The sequence below is a fragment of the Lates calcarifer genome, linkage group LG15, assembly GCF_001640805.2.
Source record: "Lates calcarifer isolate ASB-BC8 linkage group LG15, TLL_Latcal_v3, whole genome shotgun sequence".
Classification (NCBI taxonomy): domain Eukaryota; kingdom Metazoa; phylum Chordata; class Actinopteri; family Centropomidae; genus Lates; species Lates calcarifer.
The window spans coordinates 13555869-13583083 of NC_066847.1; the positions used below are offsets into that span (position 1 = coordinate 13555869).

General features: G+C 39.4%; 1 protein-coding gene across 6 annotated transcripts; it reads left to right on the forward strand.

Annotated features, from left to right (window-relative positions):
- Positions 1–1314: 1314 nt before the first annotated feature.
- On the forward strand, positions 1315–27042 carry zdhhc3a (zinc finger DHHC-type palmitoyltransferase 3a). 6 transcript variants are annotated; one of them, XM_018680739.2, is made up of 8 exons: positions 1352–1549; positions 1857–1957; positions 5755–6166; positions 13092–13216; positions 13448–13544; positions 13865–13946; positions 19648–19778; positions 25969–27042. In XM_018680739.2, the coding sequence occupies exons 3-8, from the start codon at positions 5825–5827 to the stop codon at positions 26173–26175; spliced, it is 984 nt and encodes a 327-aa protein (XP_018536255.1). In that variant the 5' UTR covers positions 1352–1549; positions 1857–1957; positions 5755–5824; the 3' UTR covers positions 26176–27042. The 6 variants fall into 6 exon arrangements, with proteins under 6 accessions (XP_018536257.1, XP_018536255.1, XP_018536254.1 ...); XM_018680741.2 differs by lacking the exon at positions 1857–1957 and having other exon boundaries at positions 1315–1429; XM_018680738.2 differs by lacking the exon at positions 1857–1957.
- Positions 27043–27215: the final 173 nt, after the last annotated feature.

Here is a 27215-nt window from a genome sequence, read left to right on the forward strand (position 1 = left end):
TCCAAAAGTAAACATGGAGCTACAAAAACCCTCTCTCTCTGAGCAAACTTGCCAAAAAATACCTGGCAGTGGTTGCAACATCAGCGCCAGCTGAGAGGATTTTTTCAAAAGCAGGGCAGTTAGTCACAGACGAAGTGCATTAAAAGCAAAAAATGTTAATGTGATACTGTTCTTGAACAGAAACCTGTAACCAAAACCTTTGTTCTGCACAGACTAACGAAACCAAAGGCTTTTAGGGGTTGTTAAGTTGTTTACATATTATTTATATTTTCACCAGTTGTTGAGAATTTTAATTTAATTTTTGAATCATAGTTTCTCAACAGTACTTGTTTGTTTAAATTTGTTTACTGGTTTGCGTGCACTTTTTATTTAAGATTTTTCTGAAAAAAAAAAAGATAATAAAGCATTTTCTATTTAATTATAAACTTTGTCCTAATTTTGTCCTGGGTTTTAACTATTTAATAATGAAAAAGGAAACATCACAAAAAACACTTAAGGTCATGAAAATTAATTGAGATTTAGCAATTCAATGACGCATCCACCTTATTTATTGAAAAGTATCGGTATCATACCCTCAATTGTTTGTATGTTTGCATGTGCGTATGCTGGACATTTCTTTGGCGTGTGGGTGTATGTATGGCATATGTAACTCTGTAAATTTTTTATTGTGTTGGATGAGAAGCCAAAGACAAATTTCCACAGGGTAGACAATAAAGTTAATCCAATCCAATCTAATTTAATCTAATCTACTGTTTATATTCCATTTTAATTTTCAATTTGAATTAAGATTTGAACATTGTCCACTGTACAGTAGGGTATGACTTTGAAAATTAACTGTCAAATAGCTTTTCCATTTTCATTTTAGTATAGTCATAGAAAACCTATACAAGTATGTGAAAATAAAAATAAAAATTGTGTTATTACCTTTTCACACCAATTTTTACTCAGATATCACACACATCTGCAATAGGATTCCTACTGGGAAAAACTCCCTTTCAGATAACTACAATTCAGTTGTTCCCAGAATTTAAATCAGCTATCTGATGAAAAACCATCAGATACCCATCATATAATTTTGATTATTGTGTCACAAGTAAAAATGTCTTGTTTATCCACAATAGGCAGTAAAAATACAATCCAGATATGAACAATTATAGTTATGACCACACAAAATGCAGTTGCAAATATGTACTAATGTATTGTGCGTACATTTTGATAACGGAATGCCGTCATGAATATCTACAGATATGCGTTACGATTAAAGGTTAAAACGGCCTGCCATAAACGCGTCTAGAAACGTCCTCTGACGTAAACCTTTCGATGACGAGCTCACGTCTTCCACGTCATTACGTCTTGATAGTGAAGGGGCGGAAGCTGGGTGCTACGGAGCAGCGGAAGCGAAAACGGACGAGGGATGCTCATCTTTAAGGTGAGATTCATCGGGAAATAAGGATAATTAATCTCAAGTAAATGCAGACAGATGTTGCTGGGCGTCTACTGCTTTACAGCAGAAGGGAAGGACACTGGCTGACACTGAATAGGCAAACAGGTTAGTAAATGCTCACTCTGACATATTAGCTAAGCAGCTAGCGTAAGCTAAAATGGGGTGACGTTAATGTGTGTCGGGTTTTAGTTGGTTTAATTACTAGCCACTATATTCTTACTTTACCTAGCTTTAAATAACACTGCTAGCTTGTTTACCTAGCTACGAAAAAGAAACGTTTTGTCCCACTGGAATAGGATGACTTGGAAACCTTGTTTGAAAAGGCAATAATAACAATAATAAGATCTTTGCATCATATGCCATATTTTAATTTCGAAATAACGAACACCAGGTCACCTCTCCATCCATTCAGTGATCCATCATACAGCCAGGTAACGTGGCACTGAGTCAGACTGCAGAGGCACTGTGTTTGACCTCCACTGTGACAAAAGCTTTGACAGGACAACTCAACTGGTCAGCTTTCCCCTCTAACTTTTTATCATGATTTGTCTGAATTAGTATGCCTAGCTGACTAACCCCTAAATGTTTGTATGACAACTTAGTTTGATATAATGAGAATTGATAATAATATAGTATCACTTTAATATTGAAATTTTATTGAAATGCATATTTTTGTACCCTTTGAGTAATCTGTCTCTGTGGTTATAATTGTTATAGTTGCAGGGATGTATGAGAATTACAATATGTTTATATGCTTTGTGTTTAACATTAAGAAGTTTCTGTAGAACAGGAAAGTTCAGTTTCAGTCAGCATTTCCTGTATCAGGTGGTTTTGTCGTTATTAATCCTGAGGGAAATTCTTGTGCCAGACATAGCTCCAAAAACAGAACAGACAGTTATATAATATAAATATTGTATTATATATAATATGTAAGTATATAAATGTGAAAAAATAAAGTGAAGAATAAAATAAAATATTATAAACAAGCAATGTGTAAACAATAGATGTAATATACATAACATTGTCAGTGAATTAATGAGATGTAAAGTAATATTGCACACAATAATGAATTAAATATACAATATTAACCATATTAGTAATATTGCAGTATTATTGATATCAGATGTCCTTCCTGCACAAGGGGGAGGAGTTATAGGGTTTGATGGCCACTGGAAGGAAAGACTTGCAGCATTCTGTGAGGGGGTGATAGGCATTGTCCATAATACTGAGGAGTTTCCTCAGCATCCTCCTCTCTGCCACCTCCGCCAGTGACTCTGATTCCACTCCGAGGACAGAACCAGCCTTCCTGATGAGCTTGTTGAGTCTGTTGGCATCTGCTGCCTTCACCCTGCTGCCCCAGCACACTACAGTGTTGAAGATGATGCTGGCCACCACTGACTGATAAAACATCTGCAGCATGGTTCTGCAGACACCAAAAGATCTGACTCTCCTGAGAAAAAATAGTTGACTCTGACCTTTCTTATAGACAACTTTCGTGTTTCTAGTCCAGTCCAATTTGTTGTCTATGTGGATGCCCAGGTACTTATACTCGTCCACAATGTCTGTCTCTGTTCCTTTAATGGTTACTGGGCTGAGACAGATCCTTTGCTTCCTAAAGTCCACCACCAACTCCTTAGTTTTTGTAATGTTTAGTTGTAGGTGGTTTAATTCAAACCACTCCACAAACCACAATGGCAGAGTAATATTGCAGTATTATTGATACTGCAGGTGGCAGGACTGTGAGCAGTGTCTGAAGTCAGAGGTATAGAGAGTGAACAGGAAGGGAGATAGGACTGTTTCCTGGGGTGCCCCCGTGCTGCTGTTGATGATGTCCGACATGTTGTTGTGCAGCCTCACATACTGTGGCTGTCCTGTGAGGTAGTTGGTGATCCAGGCCGCTAGTGGAGCATTCATCTGCATGTGTAGCAGCTTACTACTGAGCAGGGCAGGTCGTGTGGCGTTAAATGCACTGGAGAAATAAAAAAAAAAGACTCTTACAGTGCTGCCTACCTCTACCAGGTGAGTGTGAGCCCTGTGCAGCAGAAAAATGGCATCTTCTACTGCAGTATGGGCCTCTTAAGTAAAAAACAGAACAGACAGGGGGTCCAGCGATGGCTTGACTGCTGAGCAGAGGTGCTTCAGGACCAGCTTATCCAGTGACTTGTGAAGTCAAAGCCACTGGTCTGTAGTCACTGTGTGAGCTCGGGGCACAGGAGGGCTGAGGTGAGTGGTCAGCAGCCATGGGGGTTGTTGAAAAGAGATGATAGGGTGAGGGTGCTGAAGAGTGGGGGAGGGGTGCTGAGGTAAATGGTGGTGAGAACGGGGGAGGAGAAGAGGTTTAGGTGACGGGGTGAGGGGTGGGGAATGGACAGAGATGTCTGAGGTGAGAGTTCTGTGGGGGTTGAGTCACACAAGGAACTGGTGGAAGGGTGGGCAGCAGCCACATCATCAAACCCGTTGAAAAACAGATTTAATTCATTGGCCAACTGCAGGTCTCCTTCCATCACCTGGTCAGTCTTTTTTCTATGACCAGTGATTGTTCTCATATCACCACTCCTTCCTCAAGTTGTTTTGCTGTAGTTTGCTCTCCAGCTTCCCCTGTAACAGTCCTAGCCCTCGATGATCATATCTCTCAGTTCTCCCTGCACCTTCTTCATCTCCGCCTTGTCTCCGCTCCTGAAGGCAGCCTTCTTTCATGCTCAGTGTTATTTTAGTAATCCAGGGTTTGTTATTGGGGAAACAGTGCACAGTCTTGGTGGGGATAGCATTGTTTGTACAGAAGTTACCATAGTCTGTGATGCAGTCAGTGAGTCCATCTATGTCATCCCCATGAGCATCATAGAAAACATTCCAATCAGTTATCTCAAAACATCCCTGTGGAGTCTCTTCAGCTTCCTGAGACCATCTCTGGACAGTCCTGGTGTTCACAGATTGCAGCAGGACTGCAGGTGCATAGAGGGGCTTGAGGTAGACCAGGTTGTGATCCGATCTGCCCTGAGGGGTGAGGACTATGGAGCTGTATGCTTCCTTGAGACTAGCATACAGCTGGTCCAGTGTTCTGTTCTCCCTGGTCTTACACTCCACAAACTGTTTGAAAGTGGGCGGTCACAGAGTTGATGACGTCGGCTGCCCACAACGCATCAGCCACGGGGGGTATGTAAACACTGATCACAATGGCCTAGGAAAACTGTCTGGGCAGGTAATATGGATGGAGACTCACTGCTAACAGTTCAGTATCCAGACAGCACACACATTCTTTCATTGTGATGACCTTTCTTCTTGCTGCTCTTGCAGCAACTCCTGTCCGCCTGCACTTACTGAAAGCCGGCTAACCGCATGGAAACAGCATGTTGCCATGCAGCTGAGCCTCAGTGAAACACATGACAGAGCTCTCACATAACACTCTCTTGCTTCTTGTGAGTGAAGTTATCTCATCCATCTTATTCACCAGTGATCTTACATTCCACATAATCATAAAGGGAAGATATGGTCAGTATCTCCTGTTCCTTAGCCATCATCTCCTACCAGCCCTGCAGCCCTGGTATTGCCTCCTCAGCTTCTTGGAGATTTCAGGTTTCCCCCCAGCCAGGCCACTTTGTTGGAGGCTTATCAGCTGTTCACTTGTGTAAACAATGGAGCCATGGCGCACCTCTACCAGGAAGGGGTTCTGGCATGATGAAAGTACTCCCAAAGCGATAAAAAAAGAACGTCTGAAACTACATCATACAAATGCAGCTTACAACTACTAGTACCAAAAGGTCTGTAAAAGTCCTATAGAGGTCCGAAAATAGAGAATAACAAGTTAAAATACTAGGGGTGTAAATCACAAGTTTTATCATGATACGATATTATATCGATTCAGTGGACAACGATTCAATGTTTGCCAAGTCTGCTACAATACGATTTTGATTTGATTTGATTCAGGAGCAATCAGCCAGCAATCGATATGAGATGATAGCATCGCAAACAGCAACTAAAATATCATTTGACATTTTATTCTGGAGCTCAACCAGACATTTAAATGAAAAACAACTGCTCTTTTAATAAAAACAGATAAATCCTGTTCACTATGAAGTACCACTTTTGAATATATTGAACTTGAAATTTTTCACATTCTATAACAGGATAAAACTGAAAGAACATTAAATTCCTATTTGTATACATTAAAGCAGGAACCATTTGAAGATGTCAATTAGGGTTAGGGTTAGGGAAAAAATGACCCATAACAATAAACCGATCATCAAAAGAGGATCAATTTTAGGTCTAAACTGTGGACGCTAACCTGCAACCCTCCTGTTCCTCTCCCCCAGCATGCGGTGACTGAAGCCTGAAGGCGCAGTGTGTCCAGTGGCAGCAGCAGGCATCTAGCTTAGATGAAGGATGAAGAGCCCTGTGCACAGATGCAGGGATGTAGAGCATGGGCGTGGGCAGGCCGGGGATGGAGCAGGAGTCAACTGCCTGCAGGCTGAGCAGCGCATCCCAATCTCCAAAGATGTTATCACCTCCTCCTCTGCCTCTGCCATGTGGTTCATCAGGGATGCCTGTGGCATTGTCTGCGCTGTCATCACCTGGCTGCTGGTGTTGTATGCTGAGTTTGTGGTGCTCTTTGTGATGCTGCTGCCCTCCAAGAATCTGACATACAGCATTGTGAATGGGACCCTGTTTAACATTCTGGCCTTCCTTGCCCTCGCCTCACATCTCAGGGCCATGTGCACTGATCCTGTAAGTAAGTTTGGGGTAATTTATACACACAAATTGAAAACGAGGTGAGGTCTTGAAGAAAAATCACTGAAGTCCTTTGCTCAAAGTTTGCTGTAGTGGTGGTGGTTTATTGGTATTATATAATACGGTGAGCTTACTGACACACAGAGCTGGTCTGAAGTAGTAAACTGACTTATAGTGAAAGGCAGGGGTACAGTTAGATTGTGAGTAAAGGGCTGGTGGTCATACTGTTACGTAAATACAATGTGATCAAATACAATAATGGCAGGTAAGGGCAATGTAAATTGTGATGTGATCAAGTGAACAAAAGGAAAGGAAGGAGGCGTTGCTTTTTGACACACAGTTGCAGCAGTTGCAGATGTCACAAAGCCCTTAATAACCAAAATGTGTAATTTCTTTCACAATCCAAACTTGTTTTTGAACCACTGCAGGTAAAATCAATTTTCAGAATGAAGCAAAGCAATTAAAAACAACAAGGCAGTTTTAAACAATGCTTGTGAAATTAAACAAGGCATATTCAGTCGCAATTAATGTCAATCTTGACAGGCAGGTTGGGATGTTGGGATGAGAATGTCGTTAATGTAAACAATGTCCTCATTAATATGAATGATTGAACTTTTATTGAAAAGCCACTGTCACAAAACACCCGAACTGACCAGGCCATAAAATGCTATTTCTTACTGTAAACCAAAATCCAGACCAAATTGCAAAAATAAATTATTTCTTGCAGGTAGTGGCTTATTCTGTAGACTCTTATCACAAAACACCTGAGTTAGCCAAGCCACAAAACCCAGTTTCTTAATAAGAACTAAATTCCATTGCAAGATGTAAAAATAAAATCTACCCAGAAATACTTGCAGTTTTTCCCTTATCCTGTAGGCTATCAGAAAACACCCTAGTTGGCCAAGCTGCAAAACGCACCTTAAACATTTACACAGGAAGTCATCTGTATTTTTTGGCCTAGGCTAGAACAATTACATTTTCTTTTTTAAGAAAATCAACATGTTGACATTTTTTGGCAGCAGCTTAGACCTCTGACAGTTCACAATATCTAACATTGTCGAAAACATGTGCTCACTTTGAGCTGAGGTAGTAGGAGTGGCAAGATATGCTTATGCCCGAGGTGCAAGCATGGCATAAATGTGAGATTTCTTTTTCCACTGCTTCAGTGGACGTAGGGCTGAATGGTTTTGGGAAAATATTGAATTGTGATTCTTCAGATATTGCGATTTGATTTGCAATATAATTTTTGAATGTCAAGCTTCAGTCCACGATTCACTTAATATTACATGTAAACGTGATGGAGCATTACCTTTTAAGAGATCATTGAAATATTAACTGCACTCTGTACTAATTCAAGGATGAGAATGAAAATATACGTATACATATGTATATATGTATTTATTCTAACAATAAATGGTATATACATACACATAATGAACCATAGAACAATTCTCACAGAACAAACAGTAGGACTATGTTTGGTTGCCTTCTCTGCAACCAACTCGATTTTTCAAATGCTGATACATTGAAGGGGAATGACAGAAGATTGATAGGTACACAGAGAGCCAGTAGAGACAGACACAGCTGATAAAGACTATGGGATTTGTCCAGGTAGAAAATTCAACATACAAATAAAAATCTAGGGTAATGTTAGCTAGTTCATTCTTTCATTTTTACTCTCCTTTCTCTCTCCTTCTCAGCTCAGCCAGGTATTTTGCAGCCTATATATTATATATATTGCTGCAGCAGTGATAATTTTTCCATGGTAACAAAATGTATATAGCGGTAACACTGGAAACATGAAGTTGGCATCTTGGTCGTAGCTCTTGCCGGGCTGCTGACACCTGTCATAACACTGGTTTCTGCTTTAGCTGTGTCTGTTCTCGCGACTGGCACGCAGCTCTCAGCATGCAGGTAGAACTGACCTGACACCAGAGCGGCGAGTATTGGAGCGACTCAGACTGCCTGCATTGCACTGTCGTTCTGCCCTCTATTTTCATCAACTATCTAACTCCACAATTAGTTTTGTGGTTTGGTCATTTTAAGACCAGAGTTGGTTGTGAAGCTTACAACTTTTTGCTCTGTTGCTCCAGTGCTCTGTGTGTGAACTGTGAGGCAGCTAAAAAAACGACTGACATTCCACTGACATTCTGTTGTAAAAATAATTGCAATCTGAAATTGAAATCTCTCTGCTGTACATGTCTATGTCATGGTCTATTGCTCTGTTGGACTCATCTTTGCTTTATGTATGAGTCTATTGCTTGTGGCACTGGCTCCTGCTGCCCCCTCCCCTTCTTCCATGCAAGTTTCATGCCTCTACATCTAGTGGAGGTAGAAAAAAATGATACAACTGACAAAAAACAATTGAAAGCCTCCTTTCTAAGGAAGAAACTCATGAGTTATATATATAATGAAATGTTTGTTAACATTCCTGTTATAAGGAGTAAAATTTCTTGGGAGGAAGATTTCGAGTCCCACCTGGATGATGATATGTGGTCAAACATCCTATTGAATGCAAAGAAAATTACATGCTCTATTAAATCCTATGAGACCTGTGATGACTCGTTAGTTTTGGTTGCTCCTGTGTTGTTACTTTTCTTGTAAATACATGTATTAATTTTTTATTGATAAAATTAATGATACAACTGATTATTGATACAATTAATGATACTTTATTAATAATTTAACAACTCGTGCTGTCTCCCTTCCTTCGGACATGTTCCTAAGACAACTACTCCAACCACTTTCGTCACCACACTACAAATCAACCTCCAAGGGAATTCGTCCTGAGCCTAACAGGGACAGAACAGCAGCCACTTACCCAGGCTGTGTCTCCAACAGAGTTCAGTGCAAACAAAAACACCACGAGTTGGAATGTTAAAGTGAAGAATGAATTTATTTACAAGAAAAGTAAAATAATCAACCTAACCAACAACACAGGAGCAACCAAAACTAACGAAAAGAAAATGGCAGCTGCCACCCATGTTGGCTTGGACCATCCCCCGGCCACGCCAGATTCCAGAATAAGGGCTAATGTAAGAAGGAGCCCACACTGGGCCCAGGAGTGGCTCAATCAGCTGACGACCCTCCACCCAACACCTGCAGCAAAAAGAAGTACAGAGAAAACACAATAGGAACACCTAGTGTCCAGGTGGAGGAGTCGTCACACACCCAATATAAGATCATTCACAGACTACACGTAACCCCAGCTATTCGATGTAAATATGGACCTATATGCTCCCCACTATGTCAGAAATTTAAAAATAGCTGTGGTACATATAGCCATCTTATATGGTCATGCCCAAAAATCGCAACTTTTTGGTTGTCAGTCCAAGGTGAGATTGAAAGAGTATTTGGATGGATATACATCTAAATCCACATTAATTTGTATTGGGATAAGACCCCAAGTATGAAGGTAGACACAGGAACACCCTTAGAATCACTTTGTATGCTGCACGTCTCGCAATACTACAAAAATGGTTAGAGGAAGAGCCTCCTGATGTTTCAACATGGAATGAATAAGTTAAGTCTGCATTGCCACTGGAGAGACTATCATGTGTTAAGAGGCACTCTTGATGACTTTGTAAGGTAGCAGTATATCTGAAAGATGAATGGCTAAGAGTAATAAGTATAGAAATAACAAGTGTAACAAAATAATGCGGTGGCGCTGAAGGTCAACACACAATGACAACTCAAAAAACAGAACGACATTTCAAAAAACACAAGACATTTCAAAAAACGGAAAGTGGAGGGACAACAGGTTTTCTTTGTGATTGGACAGAATCCCTGTCAATTCAGAGTTTATCCAGTGATGTGTTCATGGTCGGTGGGTGATAGAATTGAGCATAAAGATCCCCAGAATGATCATAGAGAGAGAAAATTAGTGTATAGGCGATACAGTGAGGGTACGTTTTACTACGTTCCTACGTTTTGATTAATTCGTGCGCACAAGATAAGTTTATAGCCTATACAGAGAGCCATTACAAAAGACTGGCTTTCTCACACTTTATCTGTGTGTCTGTACCTTGCTAAACTGCTGCAGTTGGGGACAGAGAGAGAGAGAGAGAGAGAGTGAGAGAGCATGCGGGAAACTGACCTTCATATTATGTTCTGTTAACTCATTCATTCATTCATTCATTCATTATCTATACCGCTTATCCTTATTATAAGGGTCACAGGGGAGCTGGAGACTATCCCAGCTAACATTGGGCAAGAGGTGGGGTACACCCTGGACAGATTGCCAGTCCATCGCAGGGCGTTCTGTTAACTCATTGACATAATATAAATATAACCTAAATACAACAGTTGGTGCCCCTCATCTTAAGATGGAAAAATAGGGAACTATAATCTCTTTAAGGTATGATGGTGCCTGACCATTAAGGGCTTCGTAGTTGTGCAGGAGGATTTTAAATTCTCTGGATTTAACAGAGAGCCAATGTAGAGAAGCTAACACAGGTGTAAAAAGGCTGTCTTTGAGGTGTGTTTCATGTGGGAATTCAAGGACATATCCTGATCAAAGATAAATCAGAGAATCTTTATGGTGGAGCTGGAGGCCAGGTCAATGCCTTCTAGCATAACTAGCTAACAAGCATAACTCTAGCGCAATGTAAAATTAGAAAATGTGTTGTTCCTAAGCTATGTTTAGCTAAGTTTAGCTAACTGATTCGTGTCATCACACTTCCTTGACAAGTATGAGTGGAGTTGAGTTTCATTAGAATAACAATGGAAGTTTATGGAGTGCTTCATGGTAATATTGCCTGGAAACATATACAAGTAGAATTATAATTATATCACTGAGTGAGTACTGACCTGCAAATTAACATGAAAGATTGGTTTTTGTAAGGATGGGGTGAGTATGTTGATGGTATTCACATATTTTCTGCAAGTGATACGGAAAATAACAGATTTGACAAATTTTTATTCGACTAATTTTCATTGGGTGGAGGTGGGAGGAAAGATATGGATCTAATGTTTATAGTTCTGTTTCTGCCGAGCACTGCATCTCTGCTTGCTCTGTATGGCGCAAGCAAAAGACTGGAACAGACATCGGCAAAAATTCCTTGTTTGGTTTAAGATAAGTGTTATAACGTTATATAAAGTGACAATGATGTGACTTGAAACAGTCAGAAAGTAGTCGGCAGAAAATGTTTTAATATCCGGTGCTTACTGGTTGTATTGTACCTAAACGCTCATGTGACAGCTAATGACAGGAACAAATAACTTTGGTGATTTAAATGATTTCAGACGTGCAGCAACAGCTTTGAAAAAGAATCTGTTGGAAGCCAAGAAAGCAGCAATAACAGCTGATGCACAGCTCTCACATTGGATTGTTTTTGTCACTGTCACCATTACATCGACAGTGACTGGAACATTTCAGGTTCTGTGCTTTAGACTTTAGAATTGGTTTGATTAATTGACTTCAAAAAGTAATCAAAATGCCCATCCTTAATACCTACACAAGGCCAGTTTCACCTGCACTTACTCCAGCATTTAATCTTTCTGTTTTATCATTTATGATCATGTTGTTGAGTATATATTGACTTTGTTATTGTGAACATTATAGTTGATGCTCTAGAAAGAGTATTTAGTTGTATTTAAAATATTAATTAATTCTAATCCTGTTCTGAATTTGTTCTTTTTTTCTTTTGTAAACTAAAAAACAGTTCTTTAGTAATGAAAAAGATGCAGTAACAGTATGAGCTGGACTTATAAGGGTAGATAAAGAAAAAATCCTAACCATACCCATCCCTACAGGTAGTTAGTGGCTTCACCCTGCCTTTAGGAGGATTAGTCCTTTCACTGTAAGCTTTTGTTTAACCAGTGTTCTTTTGTGATTATTATTTTTCATGGGGTACAGTGGGATCACTCACAAAAATGAATAGGATTACCGCTGGATTAAAACGCATCTTAAATCATTCATGTCGATTTTAATAACACTTAAAACAGCACAGTTATTTCTGTAAATTGTCTATTTTTTTTACCATAGCATTTTATCAGTAATACAGTGAAGATTGAAAAAATATGAATGAGTTGCATTGACTGTCGATCTAAGAAGTGTACCTGGTGCTCATAAAATTTTCAGTTGGCAGCACCAGTGCTACTAGTGCAAAAAGTTAGTTTGGAGCCCTGAACTTTTTTGGGATTCCAACTTCACAGACTTCCAACAGTGCACAGCACCAATAATTTGGTTTTCAAGAGAATCTCTTTTTCTCTTAGTGTAATTTGGATTCTCAGGTCACTGGTGTGTCTTTGTTCTGGAGGAAGGAGTCTCTGTCAAAGTATGTTGTCATCTGGATCATGGCTACATATGTTGAAGAAAAATGACCCAATTCCATAGTTCAGAGTTTGCTGTAGTGGTGGTGGTGGTTTATTGTTATTCTAGAATACAGTGACTTTACTGACACACAGAGCTGGTCTGAGGTAGTAAACTGACCCCGAGTGAAGGGCAGGGGGTCAGTTATACCGTTAATGGTCGTACCGTATGTAAATACAATGTGATCGATAGTTACAGAAGTGGTGATGAGGCAGGATGCAATTAGAATTGGGATTAGAAGAAATGGGTATTTGCATTTACGGGCCTTGTAGTGTGATATGCAAACAAGACCATTTGTTTACATCGCAGAGGGCAGGAATGGCCCCCAGATTAAATCAATTAGGCAGGGCAGGGGCATTTTAAGGTGTGATGCAACCAAGGAATGAACAGAACCAAAATGAGTAATTTCTTCCTCACAGGCTACCTTGCTTTATTCTTCAATGTCATACATTGAAAATTTGGATCTTTTACCTTTAAATAGTTCTGAATAATGGAGCTGAACTTTCTTAAAATTATCCTAAGTCCTACCCAAGTATTACAGTATAATGATGATTGATTAGCCAAAAATTATACCAAAGTCATCCTCTGTATGGTAATTTTTCCTACTAGGGGGCGGTGCCAAAAGGGAATGCTACCAAGGAATACATAGAAAGCCTTCAGCTGAAACCAGGGCAGGTGGTCTACAAATGTCCCAAGTGCTGCAGCATCAAGCCTGACAGAGCACACCACTGCAGGTAGGGCAAAAAAGAGATGGAATTCTCACTGTGGTAGAATGAGAAAGGGAGACTATTATCATAAATTCAAACTTTGTTTTAACTATTTGTTAAACAGAAATTGCTCATCCCATAATGTAATGTCTTTCACTTACTAATGTCCTTGTACACAGGTGTAGTATTAGTTTTACTTTACTCTTACTACTACTATTTTACTCTTCCTTTGCATGTAAGCTGCTGTTTCTCTCCTAGTGTTTGTAAACGCTGCATACGCAAGATGGACCACCACTGCCCCTGGGTCAATAACTGTGTTGGGGAGAACAATCAAAAGTACTTTGTCCTCTTCACAGTAAGTTCACTGCAACAATGAGTCTCTTATAATATATGCTACCAAAAACTTACTATTAGATTAGAAACTGAAGAAGGCTGTCAGAGGCATTTGACAATAAGAAGTTGCACTCAGATTGAAGCTAAGTAGGGGGCTTTTTCATATCTTTGCACATTACTTTCTAAGGAAGTGTTACATTTGAAATCAATAGTAGTTGCTGTTCTGCAGTACAGATGCAGATGAAAGAGATTCCTCAATGATTACAACTCTGTTTGCAGTTAACGAATGTGGTGAATTGTTCTTCATTGTATCCTCTTTTTCCTTGTGTTTTTTTTACCTAGATGTACATTGCACTCATCTCTCTCCACGCTCTGGTCATGGTAGTCTTCCATTTCCTCTACTGCTTTGAAGATGATTGGACAAGTGAGTTTTTTTCCTTCATAGCCCCCAGTTTCCTGCACTCTTAAAAAAGACAAAAAGAAAAAAAGATCTCTCAAAACTGTCCTGAAATGACACTGTATTTCACAGTATTCTCTGAAATATTTGTATTGTGGTGCAAATTAATTTAATTAACAGATTTCTCTCAGGAATCGTTCAGAAGAAAAGGTGGTGTTAAAAGCAGAGGTGGGGCACCCAGGTTATCACATATTGCATCAATTTAGTTACTAGATACAGCCTAAACAGCGAAGGACAAACATTTCTTTCCCTCTTCAATCTGCATTAAATGGCACATCATCACAAAGCAAAAACAAGATTTTAGCAATTTTTACAAATTAACTAAAAAGGAAAGACTGAAATATAACATTGACATAAGTATTCAGACCCATTGCTATGACACTTGAAATTTAGTTCAGGTGCCTCCCATTCTCTTGATCGTCTTTGAAATGTTTCTACACCCTGTTGGAGTCCACTTGTGGCAAATTTAATTGACTGGACATGATTTGGAGAGACACACACCTGTTTATATAAAGTCTCACAGTTTACAATGTATATCAGAGCAAAAACCAAGACATGAGGTCGAAGGAACTGTATGCAGAGAGACAGGATTGTGTCATGGCACAGATATATATCTGTGAAGACCACAGGATTTTCAGAACGTCATGACAGATATTGCTGCAGCTACATCCTTCTGATGGATAGATTGTTCCAGTTTTGCCTAACTGTGGAGATATGAGAAGTGTATCCAGATTGTTGAAAAAGACCTCCATGGTGTCAGCACTAGGAGGAGATTCTGATAAGTACAACTTGAAATAGAGGTCCCCAAACTCAAGTGCCTGCTGTGCAAAGCACAGAAGACATATTTTATAATCCAACTCAAGAAAGCTGCAGCAGCTGCACCATTAATATCACAGAAATTGTAAGAGCTACATAAATGAAACTTGGCAGACAGCTTGCCTATGGTGAAGTGTTTCACATATTAAAATATTGTTGCAATAGCATGACTGTGTGGCCAGTTATTGATGTTTTGAGATTTTTCCTGATCACACATTAACCATGATATGTACATCTGAAGAGGCAATGAGCAGCTACAGGATTTTCTGCCATTTAGATTTGTTTTCAAAATATATTCTTCACTTCATAGTCTCCATGTTTTATTGAGTCTCTACTGAGTTGTATTCAAAGTGATAAAGAGAGAGAAAGAGAGCGAGCATGCACTAGAAAACTACTGTCCTTTGCCTAATGTTCTGTTAACATATTGATGTAATATAATTATAGCTGACATGGGGTTTCTGCTTTAACTATGTAGTACATATGTAGCCTCTACTTTCGCCTCAGATAATATGCAATTGCTAAACATAACTGACTGGAAACGGCTTGTCATACGACTTCTCAAATTCATCTGTACATGATTGAATCTGAATCTGTGCCTTCTTTGACCTTCTGTACTTTGAAGCAACTGGGTTGCATATACTGTCTTGCAGGAATGTGCACTAACTTGCATGTGAAACCTCTGAAGTCTTTAAGCTTCCTGAACCTGTTTTGTTTGTTATCCTGGTTGTAAATGTGCCAAACTGTATGTTACAGCTTAATTATAGACTTTTTCCTTTAAACAAATTAGTTGTATTTAGATTTTGTCATGTTAAAGCTGATATATATGCATGTCAAGTCAAGTCAAGTCAAGTCAAATTTTATTTATATAGCGCCAATTCACAACAGAAGTTATCTCGAGGCACTGTACATACAGAGCAGGTCTAGACTGAACTCTTTATCTTATAAAATTTACAGAGAGAAACCCAACAGATCCCACCATGAGCAAGCACTAGGCGACTGTGGCAAGGAAAAACTTCCTTTTAAGAGGCAGAAACCTCAAGCAGAACCGGACTCAAGGTGGGCGGCCATCTGCCTCGACCGGTTGGGTTTAGACAGAAAGAGAGGGGGTGGGGGAATGGGGTAGGAGAAAGACAACATTGCAGATACACAGACTAAGTCAAAATGTAAATAGTAGTAGTAATAATAATAATAATAATAATAATAATAATAGTAATAATTATTATTACAGCTAAAGGAATAATAATGACAAACAGTGAAACATTAATAGCACTAACACTATCATTAACACTAGTAAATGTTTTAATTATTGTCGTATTATTGGTTGAGCTGGATCATGGGAGCAGCAGGAAACTCTCCAGCTCCGGAGGCAGAACCCTGCAGTGAGAGACAGTAGAAGAGAGAGAGAGAGAGAAGCACAGCCTGGGCAGTAATGTGCTTGAGGGAAGAACACACAGTTAAAGTGATGCAGTGATATTAAGACATCATGGACAACATTTACTAACTATTAAGCTTAACTGATGCATTGAGACTGACCCAACCTGCCGAGGGAAAATGGTAACCTGAAATAGGAACCAGGATAATATGCTAGTCGAAAGTTAAGGCATAAAGATGAGTTTTTAGTTTGGATTTAAAGGCCTCAACTGAGTCAGCCTGTCTAATATTAATAGGGAGGTTGTTCCAGAGGAAGGGGGCCTGATAGGAGAAGGCCCTGCAGCCTGCTGACTTCTTTTTAACTCTGGGGACAGATAGCAGCCCTGCACTCTGAGAACGCAGAGCACGAAAGGGAATATAAGGGTTAAGAAGCTTGGACAGGTATGAGGGGGCTAACCCATTTAGAATTTTATAAGTCATCAAGAGAACTTTAAAGTCTGATCTAACATATATAGGGAGCCAATGAAGGGAGGCTAAAACTGGGGTGATATGGTCAAACCTTCGCGATTTGGTTAGCATTCTAGCTGCAGCATTCTGGACCATTTGCAGACTTTTAGTGCTAGCACGCGGTAGTCCTGAAAGCAAAACATTACAATAATCCAGTCTAGAAGAAACAAAGGCATGGACTAGAATTTCAGCGTCTGCCATGGAAAGAAAAGAGCGAATCCTAGCTATATTGCGTAGGTGAAAAAAGGCGGTCTTTGTAATGTCTTTAATGTGCTGATCGAAGGAAAGAGTACGATCAAGTGTGACACCCAGATTTTTGGCTGTTGTACTTTGAGAGATAACACAGTTGTCAAGGGATATAGTTACATGATCGAACTGGTGTCTATATCGTGCTGGGCCAATAACCAGCATTTCAGTTTTGTCTGAATTAAGAAGCAGGAAGTTTTGAGACATCCAGCTTTTAACAGATGACAAGCAGTTCTAGTTCCCTAATTTGAGAGGCATTATCAGCCTTTATAGGCACATATAGCTGGGTATCATCAGCATAACAATGAAAATTAATTCCATGACTCCGAATAATTTGGCCAAGAGGAGAAATATAAAGAGAGAGATGACATGTCAGAGGCAAATCAGCGCAGTCTAATACAGTGAGAAATACAGTTGTCATAGTTTCTCTTTTTAGTATTTTTAATTCCTAACAATAATTTGATAAAAACAACAAAAAATAAATAAAATTGTGGTTGAGGATGGACACAAAGTCTAACATTCCCCATTTCACTCCCCTCACTACCTTTAATTTGAACTTTACTTATAAAAAGTAATTCATTTTACCTTTTACATTTGGTTTTCAATTTCAGGGTTTCCACCCACAGTAGAGAACCACTTTGGTTATCCTCAGATGCAACTATCCCATAGGTACTGCTGGCCCTGAAAATATAGAGAGTGGCTGGCATGGCACAGGCAAGGTAGTTAATGTTGTAAGTCTGTTGTACCAGCCGTGTCTGAAGAAAGTCAACACAACCTGCTATACTGTAACTAATTAGTCTGACACAACCGCCCCCCAACATCCCCTCCATGTTGATGTAAAAACACTGCAAAAGTGCAATTACAGTTAGATGTTTCTGTTACAGTCAAGAAGCATGAGCAACAGCTTCCATTTTAAGTGAATACATTTTAAACATTAAGACTTTCCTCAAGTTTATTCCAAATAAAAGAAAATACTTGATTTACTTTAAAATCAGATTTTTGTTGACTAATTGTAAAACTCAACATGTTTTACAGTATGCTTAACTTGATTTTCTCATATAAAAATACTCAGAAAAGAGGCTTGGAGCACATGTACGCTTACTTTCTTATTGAGAAATTCTGAATCTGTGAATAAGCTCTGCCTACAACTGCTGCTTGCACTAGGTTGACTGGGTATGCACTATAGGTTTCAGGTTTCTTTTGCCCCATTCAGCAAGTTGATGGGATTGGTTCATTAGATATGTGACGTATGAAACCCAGGCTATCTGAATTTGTGCCTTTGGGACTATCATTAATTCAGTTCAGTTTAATTCAATATATTTATATAGCGCCATATCACAACAAAAGTCATCTCATGGCACTTTTCATATAGAGCAGGTCTAGACCATACTCTTTAAAATAGGTATTTACAGAGAGAGACCCACCAGCAGCACTAGGTGACAGTGGCAAGGAAAAACTTCCTTTAAGAGGCAGAAACCTCGAGCAGAACCAGACTCAGGGTGGGCGGCCATCTGCCTCGACCGGTTGGGTTAGAGAGTAGCGAGAGAAGAACATAGCAATAATACAGCAGTAGTAATGATAATAGTGATAATTAAAGTATTAACTGCTAGCAAATAACAGCTCCAGAGGCAGAAATACCCGCAGAAAGAGACAGAAGAGGAGAGAGAGACGGGAGAGCACAATACTACAGGAAAGGGGACATATTGAGTTAGTAACATGTAACATGGGATATGAATCCATATTGAGTGGAGAGAGAGAGAGAGAGAGAGAGAGAGAGAGAGAGAGAGAAAGGAGCTCAGTGCATCATGGGAGACCTCCCGGCAGTCTAGGCCTATAGCAGTATAACTAAGGGATGGTTCAAGCCTGAGCCAACCCTAACTATAAGCTTTATCAAAGAGGAAAGTTTTAAGCCTACTCTTAAAGGTACAGAGGGTGTCTGCCTCCCGGACCAAAACTGGGAGAAGGTTCCACAGTAGAGGAGCCTGATAACTGAAGGCTCTGCCTCCCATTCTACTCTTGGAAACTCTGGGAACCACCAGTAAACCAGCATTCTGGGAGCGCAGAGTCCTGGTGGGATTGTAGGGGACTATGAGATCTTTAAGGTATGATAGTGCCTGACCATTAAGAGCTTTGTATGTGAGGAGGAGGATTTTGAATTCTACTCTGGATTTGACTGGGAGCCAATGTAGAGAAGCTAACACAGGAGAAATATGGTCTCTTTTCCTAGTTCCTGTCAGTAATCGTGCTGCAGCATTTATACACTGCAGTTGCCAGGGTGGTGATTCTCAGCCATGGCATTAACTGATATTTCGCTCATGATATGTAAAACACCATATGGACATGTTAACAAGGTTAAAAACTTGATTTTCATTGGTGGGAGTCTTTCAAAATGTATGTGTGTATGGGGTAAATGCCTGTTCAACCAGGATATTACATGATGATAAAATATTGTACTTGTACTAAACTATAGTCACATGTTTTCCCACCTGCTAAAATTCACCTTAAATCTTCATATCCCAAACCCTTTTGCTTATACTGAAGAAACCTGAGCAGGTGGCAAGTAGGTGTACCTGTAGTCAGATTTGCTTTAAAGCTTGGTATCCTTACTGTAGTGCTGCAGAAATACAAGGGTAGAGTACTGTAGTTTTTTTGATTGTAGTTTTGCATTTCCTCATATGATCCTTTTCTTTGCCCTTCCACTTTTCTTCCATGTCCCTCCATCTCCCAGAGTGCAGTTCCTTCTCTCCCCCAACAACAGTCATCCTCCTTATACTCCTGTGCTTTGAGGGTCTCCTCTTCCTCATCTTCACCTCTGTGATGTTCGGCACCCAAGTCCACTCCATTTGTACAGACGAGACCGTAAGTGACCATTTAGTGACCAACAATCCTCCTTCCACCATCCTTTTATCTCACTACTTTCTGCTCTTCAGATTTTCTCTGTGCTGCTTCCACCCTTTTAAGCATTAATATCTTTGACATTCTGCTTCAAATACAAACTCCCCCTTCAGAAAATTCCCTCCAAGTCTTTACTTTCACTGAAAACAGTGTCTGAAAAATAACTGCCACAGAAAGAAACTTCAAAATTAATACAATGCTGATGGTAAGACTAGTGTCTAAAGTGTGTATGGTAGCACCACAATAGTTGTGAAATCACTGAACCTGACAAGTGCATAAAGCTCTCCTCTCTGCCACAGGCCTTCCACACTAAGCTGTGTACTTACATGAGAACAGAAAAGAACATTTTACTGCAGGGACGGACTAGCTTGTGCTGCAACTGCTGTTTTCCTCGTCTGTGGTGCTGCTGGCATATTTGGGTTTATTGGCAACGCAGATGCAGTTCAGCATCACACCTTCCAAAGTCCTGTAATGTTTCCTCATTAATGTCCAAGAGACATCTATGACAAGTGGCAATTTTGGGCAACACACAACATGCTTTTTTATCTTTTGCATGTTTGTATGCTGGTACGTACTGCGGAGTATGCACACTGTGCACCTGCCTAGGTAGGCGCATTTTGCTATTTTGATAATGTGCCATTAAAATAACAGTTAAAAACTGCACCATTGACTTCACATTTTGGTGGTCAGTTGCACCAACACCCTCTGCTGCCTTAAGATAGCAATGTGCCCCTGACAACACCTCATTTTAAGACCAACACTCCAATGGGTGCTTAGATGCGCACAAGTGCATTTGCAACAGTGTGTGCTGGATGGGAAATGACAGCTGTGTTGGGCCTTGCATCTGGTGTAAGATAGGGCCCTTAGTTTCAATGAAAACTAAAATTGCTCCAGTGTGGCACCATTTCAGATTTGAAACCGACAGAGGTGAGCTGAAAAAGTTAGACAAAACAACATGTAAACACTGAAGGAAAAAGTTATGGCAAAAGGTGGTAATACATCTAATTTGCATGTCCACCTGCAAAAATATCATGCCTCTGCTGCAGAGATTGGCACCATTGCAAAAGCAGAACAGTTTCTGGGCCTCCTACTTTAACATAACTGTCAATAAAAGAGACATTTGCAAAGGGCATTAAATATATATGAGATAGTGTTAGATGGAGGGAGTGCACTGGAACAATCACCAGCAAAGGTGTATTACCACCACCAAGTGGACTGGAATTGTTACACTCATTCATGGGCTCTCTCAATCTCAATTTGAGTGTCTGCTAAGTCAAGTGCAATGCCTAGTGGTAAAATAAGGTACTGGTCCCATCCAGTGTTTGGCTTAATATCAAACCGGTTTGAACATTTTTCCACCAGCATGCACACGTCTGTGCAGTGATGATGTGCACAGTTAATAAATACAACTGATGGCTCATGCCATCCTAGTCAAGTCAAGTCAAATTTTATTTATATAGCGTCCTTGTAATGTCTTTAATGTGCTGATCGAAGGAAAGAGCAGGATCAAATGTGACACCCAGATTTTTGGCTGTTGTACTTTGAGAGATAACACAGTTGTCAAGGGATATAGTTACATGATCGAACTGGTGTCTATATCGTGCTGGACCAATAACCAGCATTTCAGTTTTGTCTGAATTAAGAAGCAGGAAGTTTTGAGACATCCAGCTTTTAACAGAAGACAAGCAGATCTCTAGTTCCCTGAGAGGCATTTTCAGCCTTTATAGGCACATATAGCTGGGTATCATCAGCATAACAATGAAAATTAATTCCATGACTCTGAATAATTTGGCCAAGAGGAGAAATATAAAGAGAGAAAAGCAGGGGGCCAAGAACAGAACCCTGGGGTACTCCATATTTCACATCAGAAAAGGCTGATACAGTGTTATTACAAGATGATCAAGATGAATTACTATTACAACACAACAATTTTTATAATGAGAACTAATAGGCTTTACAGAAGCTTACAGACAACAATTAAAAAGACAAGCTTGAGTGATGGCAGACTGTGGTCTCTTGCACACATGAAGACAGTAACAGATCCTATTTACTAATGTTAAGTTAAAAAAAAAATTAAGTTGATTAAAAGAAGTTACATTTTTACAGTTGCATAAAATACATAAATTCAAACATTTTCAACGACCTCTTTATGTCTATTTATGTGTATTTTCAAAGGACCTGTGTGAGGCCTGTGTATGGGTAGGGGTGTGTGTGTGTGTGTGTGTGTGTGTGTGTGTGTGTGTGTGTGTGTGTGTGTGTGTGTGTGTATGTATCTACCTAAATGGACTGTACTTATATAGCGCTTTTCTAGTCTTTTTGACCACTCAAAGCGCTTTACACTACAGGTCACATTCACCCATTCACACACACATTCATACAGCACTTGACTACACTACACAAAGTGCTTTCTAATTCACATTCACACACCATGACATACATCGGAGGCAATGGGGCGGCTGTGGCTCAGGAGAGTCCATGAGCCACACATGACTCCTCTACTCCAATTCCTGTCTTTACACCCTTGGTCTGTTTTTTCTGGAGCAAGAAATTCACTTCTGAATGCAAATGAATACTTGTGGTTATTGAAAGTTGACTAAAAATGTGTTTTTTATGTATACTGTATATTAACACATACTCAGTAAAACTAGCTTTTTGTGTTTGGAATTGGAGACAGAGAGAGAGGGAGGGAGGGAGGTGGTTTCATTCAAACCTATGGTCGGCCCAATCATTATCATTTAATCAAGTAGAAAGGGCTTTGACATATTGAGACTGTAAACCCAGAGGGAAAGTCAACAGAATACAAGCAACTATATTGTCCTTGAAGAGAAACCACTCAAAGCCTGAATTACTGGGTTTGTGGCCCAGCTGATTTTCAGTAACGGCTTTATTTTATTATTTTCATATTTAGTGGTTTGAAAGAAATTGATTTGGTTTGTGATGACAGGGTCACAAAACCGTACCAACTGAAGTTTGGTTATTTCTTGTTTTCAGGGTATAGAGCAATTGAAAAAGGAAGAGAGAAGATGGGCTAAAAAAACTAAGTGGATGAACATGAGGGCGGTATTTGGACACCCCTTCTCCTTATTGTGGTTTAGTCCCTTCTCCACCCCTGACCATGGGAAGGCTGAGACATACCAGTATGTGGTGTGAGAACTCAGCACAGGGAACAAGGCAGCCGGGTCAAAGCCAGAGTGGGAGGCCAAGCCCAGCCCCACTGGGCAGAGCTATGGCATTTGGTTGCTCACAGTGCTGAACGTGATGTACACTGTCCATGGACAGCTTTTCATATGCTTTTTATGTTGCCAAATGAAATGTGCTAAACGTTTATTTTGTGTTTGTGCTGAGTAAGTCAAGTTGCAAAGAAAAACTTTTGAGTTTGTGAATCCTGTTTGCAAACACTGTGGTGAATCTGTTCTTTTTCTGATCTACTTCTGTTTCTTCTGTTGTATCAGAAGCCTTCTTTTTTCTTCCTCTGTGTCTTTTCTTGCTATCCTACAAAGGGTAAAAAAAAAACAAACATATTTTATCCTTTCCCTGGTGGTGTCTGGCCATGTGGATAGTTTCAGTTTTTGGTATTGAAAGACATCTACCACTGAAATTTCTACTGCTGTCCCAATGCAATTGAATCAAATATTTCAGTTTACTTCTGTAGAAGACTAACAAAACCAACAACCAATGTTATTTCAGTAGATATAAGCAAATTGTCAAGTTTTTTCAGATATCATTTTTCAAAGCTCAGAAGCACAAAGAAAAGATTCAACAGAGGTAAGGGGTAAAATATGTCCTTTTGTAATTTGGAATTAATTGACCTTCTCTATCTTCCTCTTGTTAGACAGTAGTCATTACTGTGTTCCAGACATGGACAAAATAAACTTGATAAGATTCAGGATAAAGGTTTTTATAATTAAACATCTTGTGGCAGCCATTGTGCAAAAGACCAGTCCTTTTAAACGGTGCCAAATACAGCACATAAAGGAACAGTTTTCCATCATTATTGTGGATTTTTGGTTGATTATGGTCGTGGAGATATTTTTTATATTTTTCTGTCAAATCCTGGTTTGATCACTGATTCCACTTTTTCCCTACCCTGTTAGCATTTCTGTCTCACATTACTGGCTTCCACTGAAAAACTACATACAAGACCAAACAGAGTCAAATTGCACCTCACTTTGGTCTTAGCAAGTTTTATTGAGTCATTATTTAAACACTCATTGAGGAAATGAAATGGTTTCTGTCAGTACAAATGTCAATTTCAGATTGTTTTATTAAAAAAAAAAAAGCAAAACATTAGAATGTTGTTGGCAGGCTGTCAGCAACCATGTTGTGACATATGTTAATTCTCCATTTTTTGAATAGTTTGGCCTCTTGCTGTAACGCCAACACCCACTGTGTGTGTGCGCATGATCAGTTGCCAGTAAAACAGCCCCTGTGCTCTAAACCCATGTGGTGTTTTATTAATGTTATGAGCGTGCACCAAATTCAATAGATGATAAAAATGGCTTCAAAACTGTCTCTGCAGGAGTAAACCTCTTAAATCCTGTGTGGAGTTAAAGGGAAGCACTGCATAAAATTGTGTAACTCCTACATACAGTCTGTTATGCAGTTTTGGAGTATTGGCTGGACTGTATTTCTGAGCTCTTCCAGACTACTTCAAAGCATTTAACAAAGAGTTAACTTTCACCATTCGCATTTACACAAGTACTAAATGGCTAATTCGCACATTGTATTTATCATTGAAGATTTTCTCCTGTGTGCACTGCTCTCTGTTCTACAGCGTGCATTTTATTCTTCTATTCTTTGTTTTCATGATATTGTATGTATCCTCAGTATCTGAATGCATGGTGCGGGTGAAGACTACTTTGTTGATGTATGTGAAACACTGCTGGTATGATGGTGCAGAGTGATGATGGAGATGATTTGTTTTTTACAGAAATTTAAATTCTTTCTAAATATTCTGAAGCTATTTCAGCACACACGCAGAGAATAAATACTTCTCAGTTGCAACGCCAAACCTGTGTTTGCTTACTTTTTTGGGTCATTTTTCTTCGACTGTGGAGCAGTTATTATGGTCAAATAGTTTTCATTGCTTAAATACTGTTTTTTTTTTTAACAGTTTTGTTCTTTCCCTGTATACAGTGCTTTACTCATTTGTCTCTCACACCCTACATCATTACATTTTCTGTCCATTCTTTTCTTCCTCTTTGCTGTCTGTACTGTGCTTCTTTCTCATGCAATGTTCTCTCCTCACTCATGCATTTGCTTTGGTTGAAAACTCAAAAACTTTTCTGAAGCAGACAGGTCTTTATAACCTTGACAGAGGTAAGCAGCAGAGGTCATGGAAGCTGCCAAATCAAGCTTAACATGTCACAAGCATGCAGATTTCAGTCATTAGGCCACAGTGCACATTAATTTCTTTTTTTGTTGTTATAGATTCAACCAAACATTATGAATGAATGAGGGAGTTCTGTGATGCATGCACAGTTTTTGAGCATTTGATATGTTTGCTGCTTCAATAGGGGTTTATTATTTATTTTTAAATTGCATGTAAGTAATTTTGTGCAGTGCTTTATGGGGCATGTTTCTAAGAAAACAAGTCAATCACAACTGAATAAAGAGCATCCCTTATAGGTGCTAAATCCAAAATGCTTCCACACATTACTTCTTAGATGGTTCAGCATGTTGAAATGGTTTGCTAGTTTCCTCCATTTTATGTCAGCAAACAGATCAACATTAGCCTAATTTGCTTAAAGCAGCAGAGCATGCAACAGATCAAAAATGCATTCATAAAAACTGCAACTCTGCTAGAGCACATGCTTCAAAAACAAAATAAGTGGTCTGTTTTTTCCCCTCCAATGTACATATATGTATAAAAACAGAAGGAATGATTATAGCAACAAATAACTTTGAACATACATAGGGTCAATGAGTATTATATAACATTCACTCCGTACCCATCTTTTAATTCAAATCTCACAGCTTCTTTTTTACCCAGGATAGTTTCACTTGTGTCTGAGAAACTAGCCCAAAAAGTTAAACCAGGGTGTGCTGTTGCAGTTTTTAGTGCTGTCATAAACTGTGTGTCATAGTTGTGATTAGTAGTGTATGTAGATGACTCAGCTCCTTTCATCTCAAAGCCTCATTGTGTGTTCTCCAGGGAATCGAGCGTCTGAAGGGAGAGACTGGGAAGTGGTTGAAGGTGCCGTGTTGGGAGGCTGTACAGATGGCATTTGGAGGCCCATTCTCTCTGTCCTGGTGCAGCCCCTTTACAGGGCTGGGCTGCAAGAAGAGCCCTCCAGAGCACGTCACCATTCCACAGGGGGAGATAATTGAGGAGGATGTCATAGAGATACCACTCAACTAGCACTGCCTGCAGTTAGGAAGATGTTTTTTCACTGTCTGACAGAGCTTCTCCACAAGCACATTAAGATCTCTTTTGAATTTGTGGACGAGAGACATTTGCAGGGATTTCTATGTGGCAACTACCTTGACTTTGAACTTTATTTATATATTTTTTTATTTCAAAGACTTCTTATCGTTCTTATGTGAAAATTATCACACTTGACAATTAAATTTTGTGAACACATCTACCACCAAACCTCAGCATGTTGGCCCTTTATAGACATACTGTCATTGCACATACTGCAGTATTTCCCTAAAACCATTATGCAATAGAACTATCTGGTAAAGTAAAGGAGCTGAAAAGATGAGGGAAGATGGTTGATTTTAAAGCTTCTCATTGAGCTGACTCAGGAGGTCCTCACTCACAACACAGTGACACTACTCTGTTGCCTCTTTCCTAAGGATTTTTAACTCACCTTGTGCCTTATCTTTATCTAATTATTAGGTGTGACACAATGCATATTGCTCCACTACTCATTTTAACTCTGGGATCTGTGGAGTTGCCATTTTCATCTTTATTACTAATGGAAAATGGATGGTGACTGACTTCATGTTGAAGAGATTGCTGTGTTTTTGAGAGGGTGGGTGCTGCATATCAGGTGACCAGTCATGTTTTATTATGTTCACATTATTTCAATATCACTGTGTAAGTCTCATTTTGAAATTCTAAAATAAACTGACAGTTCATGCGAAATCTGTATATTACAAATGTGTTTAAAAGTTTGACCATGGTAATAATCAAAGAAACAGAACTGAATGGGTGACTTTTTACAAATTTGAGTTTACAGCTCAAGGGCTAATTAAAGTTATTAAAAAAAATTAGCAGGAACATTTGTCAGGCTGCTGATTTGCTGATTTTAGACAGTTTAGGTATGATGTTCACAGCTAAGAGTATAACAGAAATTGTGGCTCGTTTTAATAGCAGTGTTTATACTGTTGCATAAAAAAAATACTCTGCTACATTAAAAAAAAAAATCTCTCTCTTAACGGAATCATTCTTTA

Coding starts and splice junctions, on each gene's coding strand:
- zdhhc3a (XM_018680741.2), top strand. CDS start 5,825: ATGAAGAGCCCTGTGCACAGATGCAGGGATGTAGAGCATGGGCGTGGG. Junction 13,217..13,447: donor GACAGAGCACACCACTGCAG/GTAGGGCAAAAA, acceptor TTTCTCTCCTAG/TGTTTGTAAACGCTGCATAC. Junction 19,779..25,968: donor CCATTTGTACAGACGAGACC/GTAAGTGACCAT, acceptor TGTGTTCTCCAG/GGAATCGAGCGTCTGAAGGG.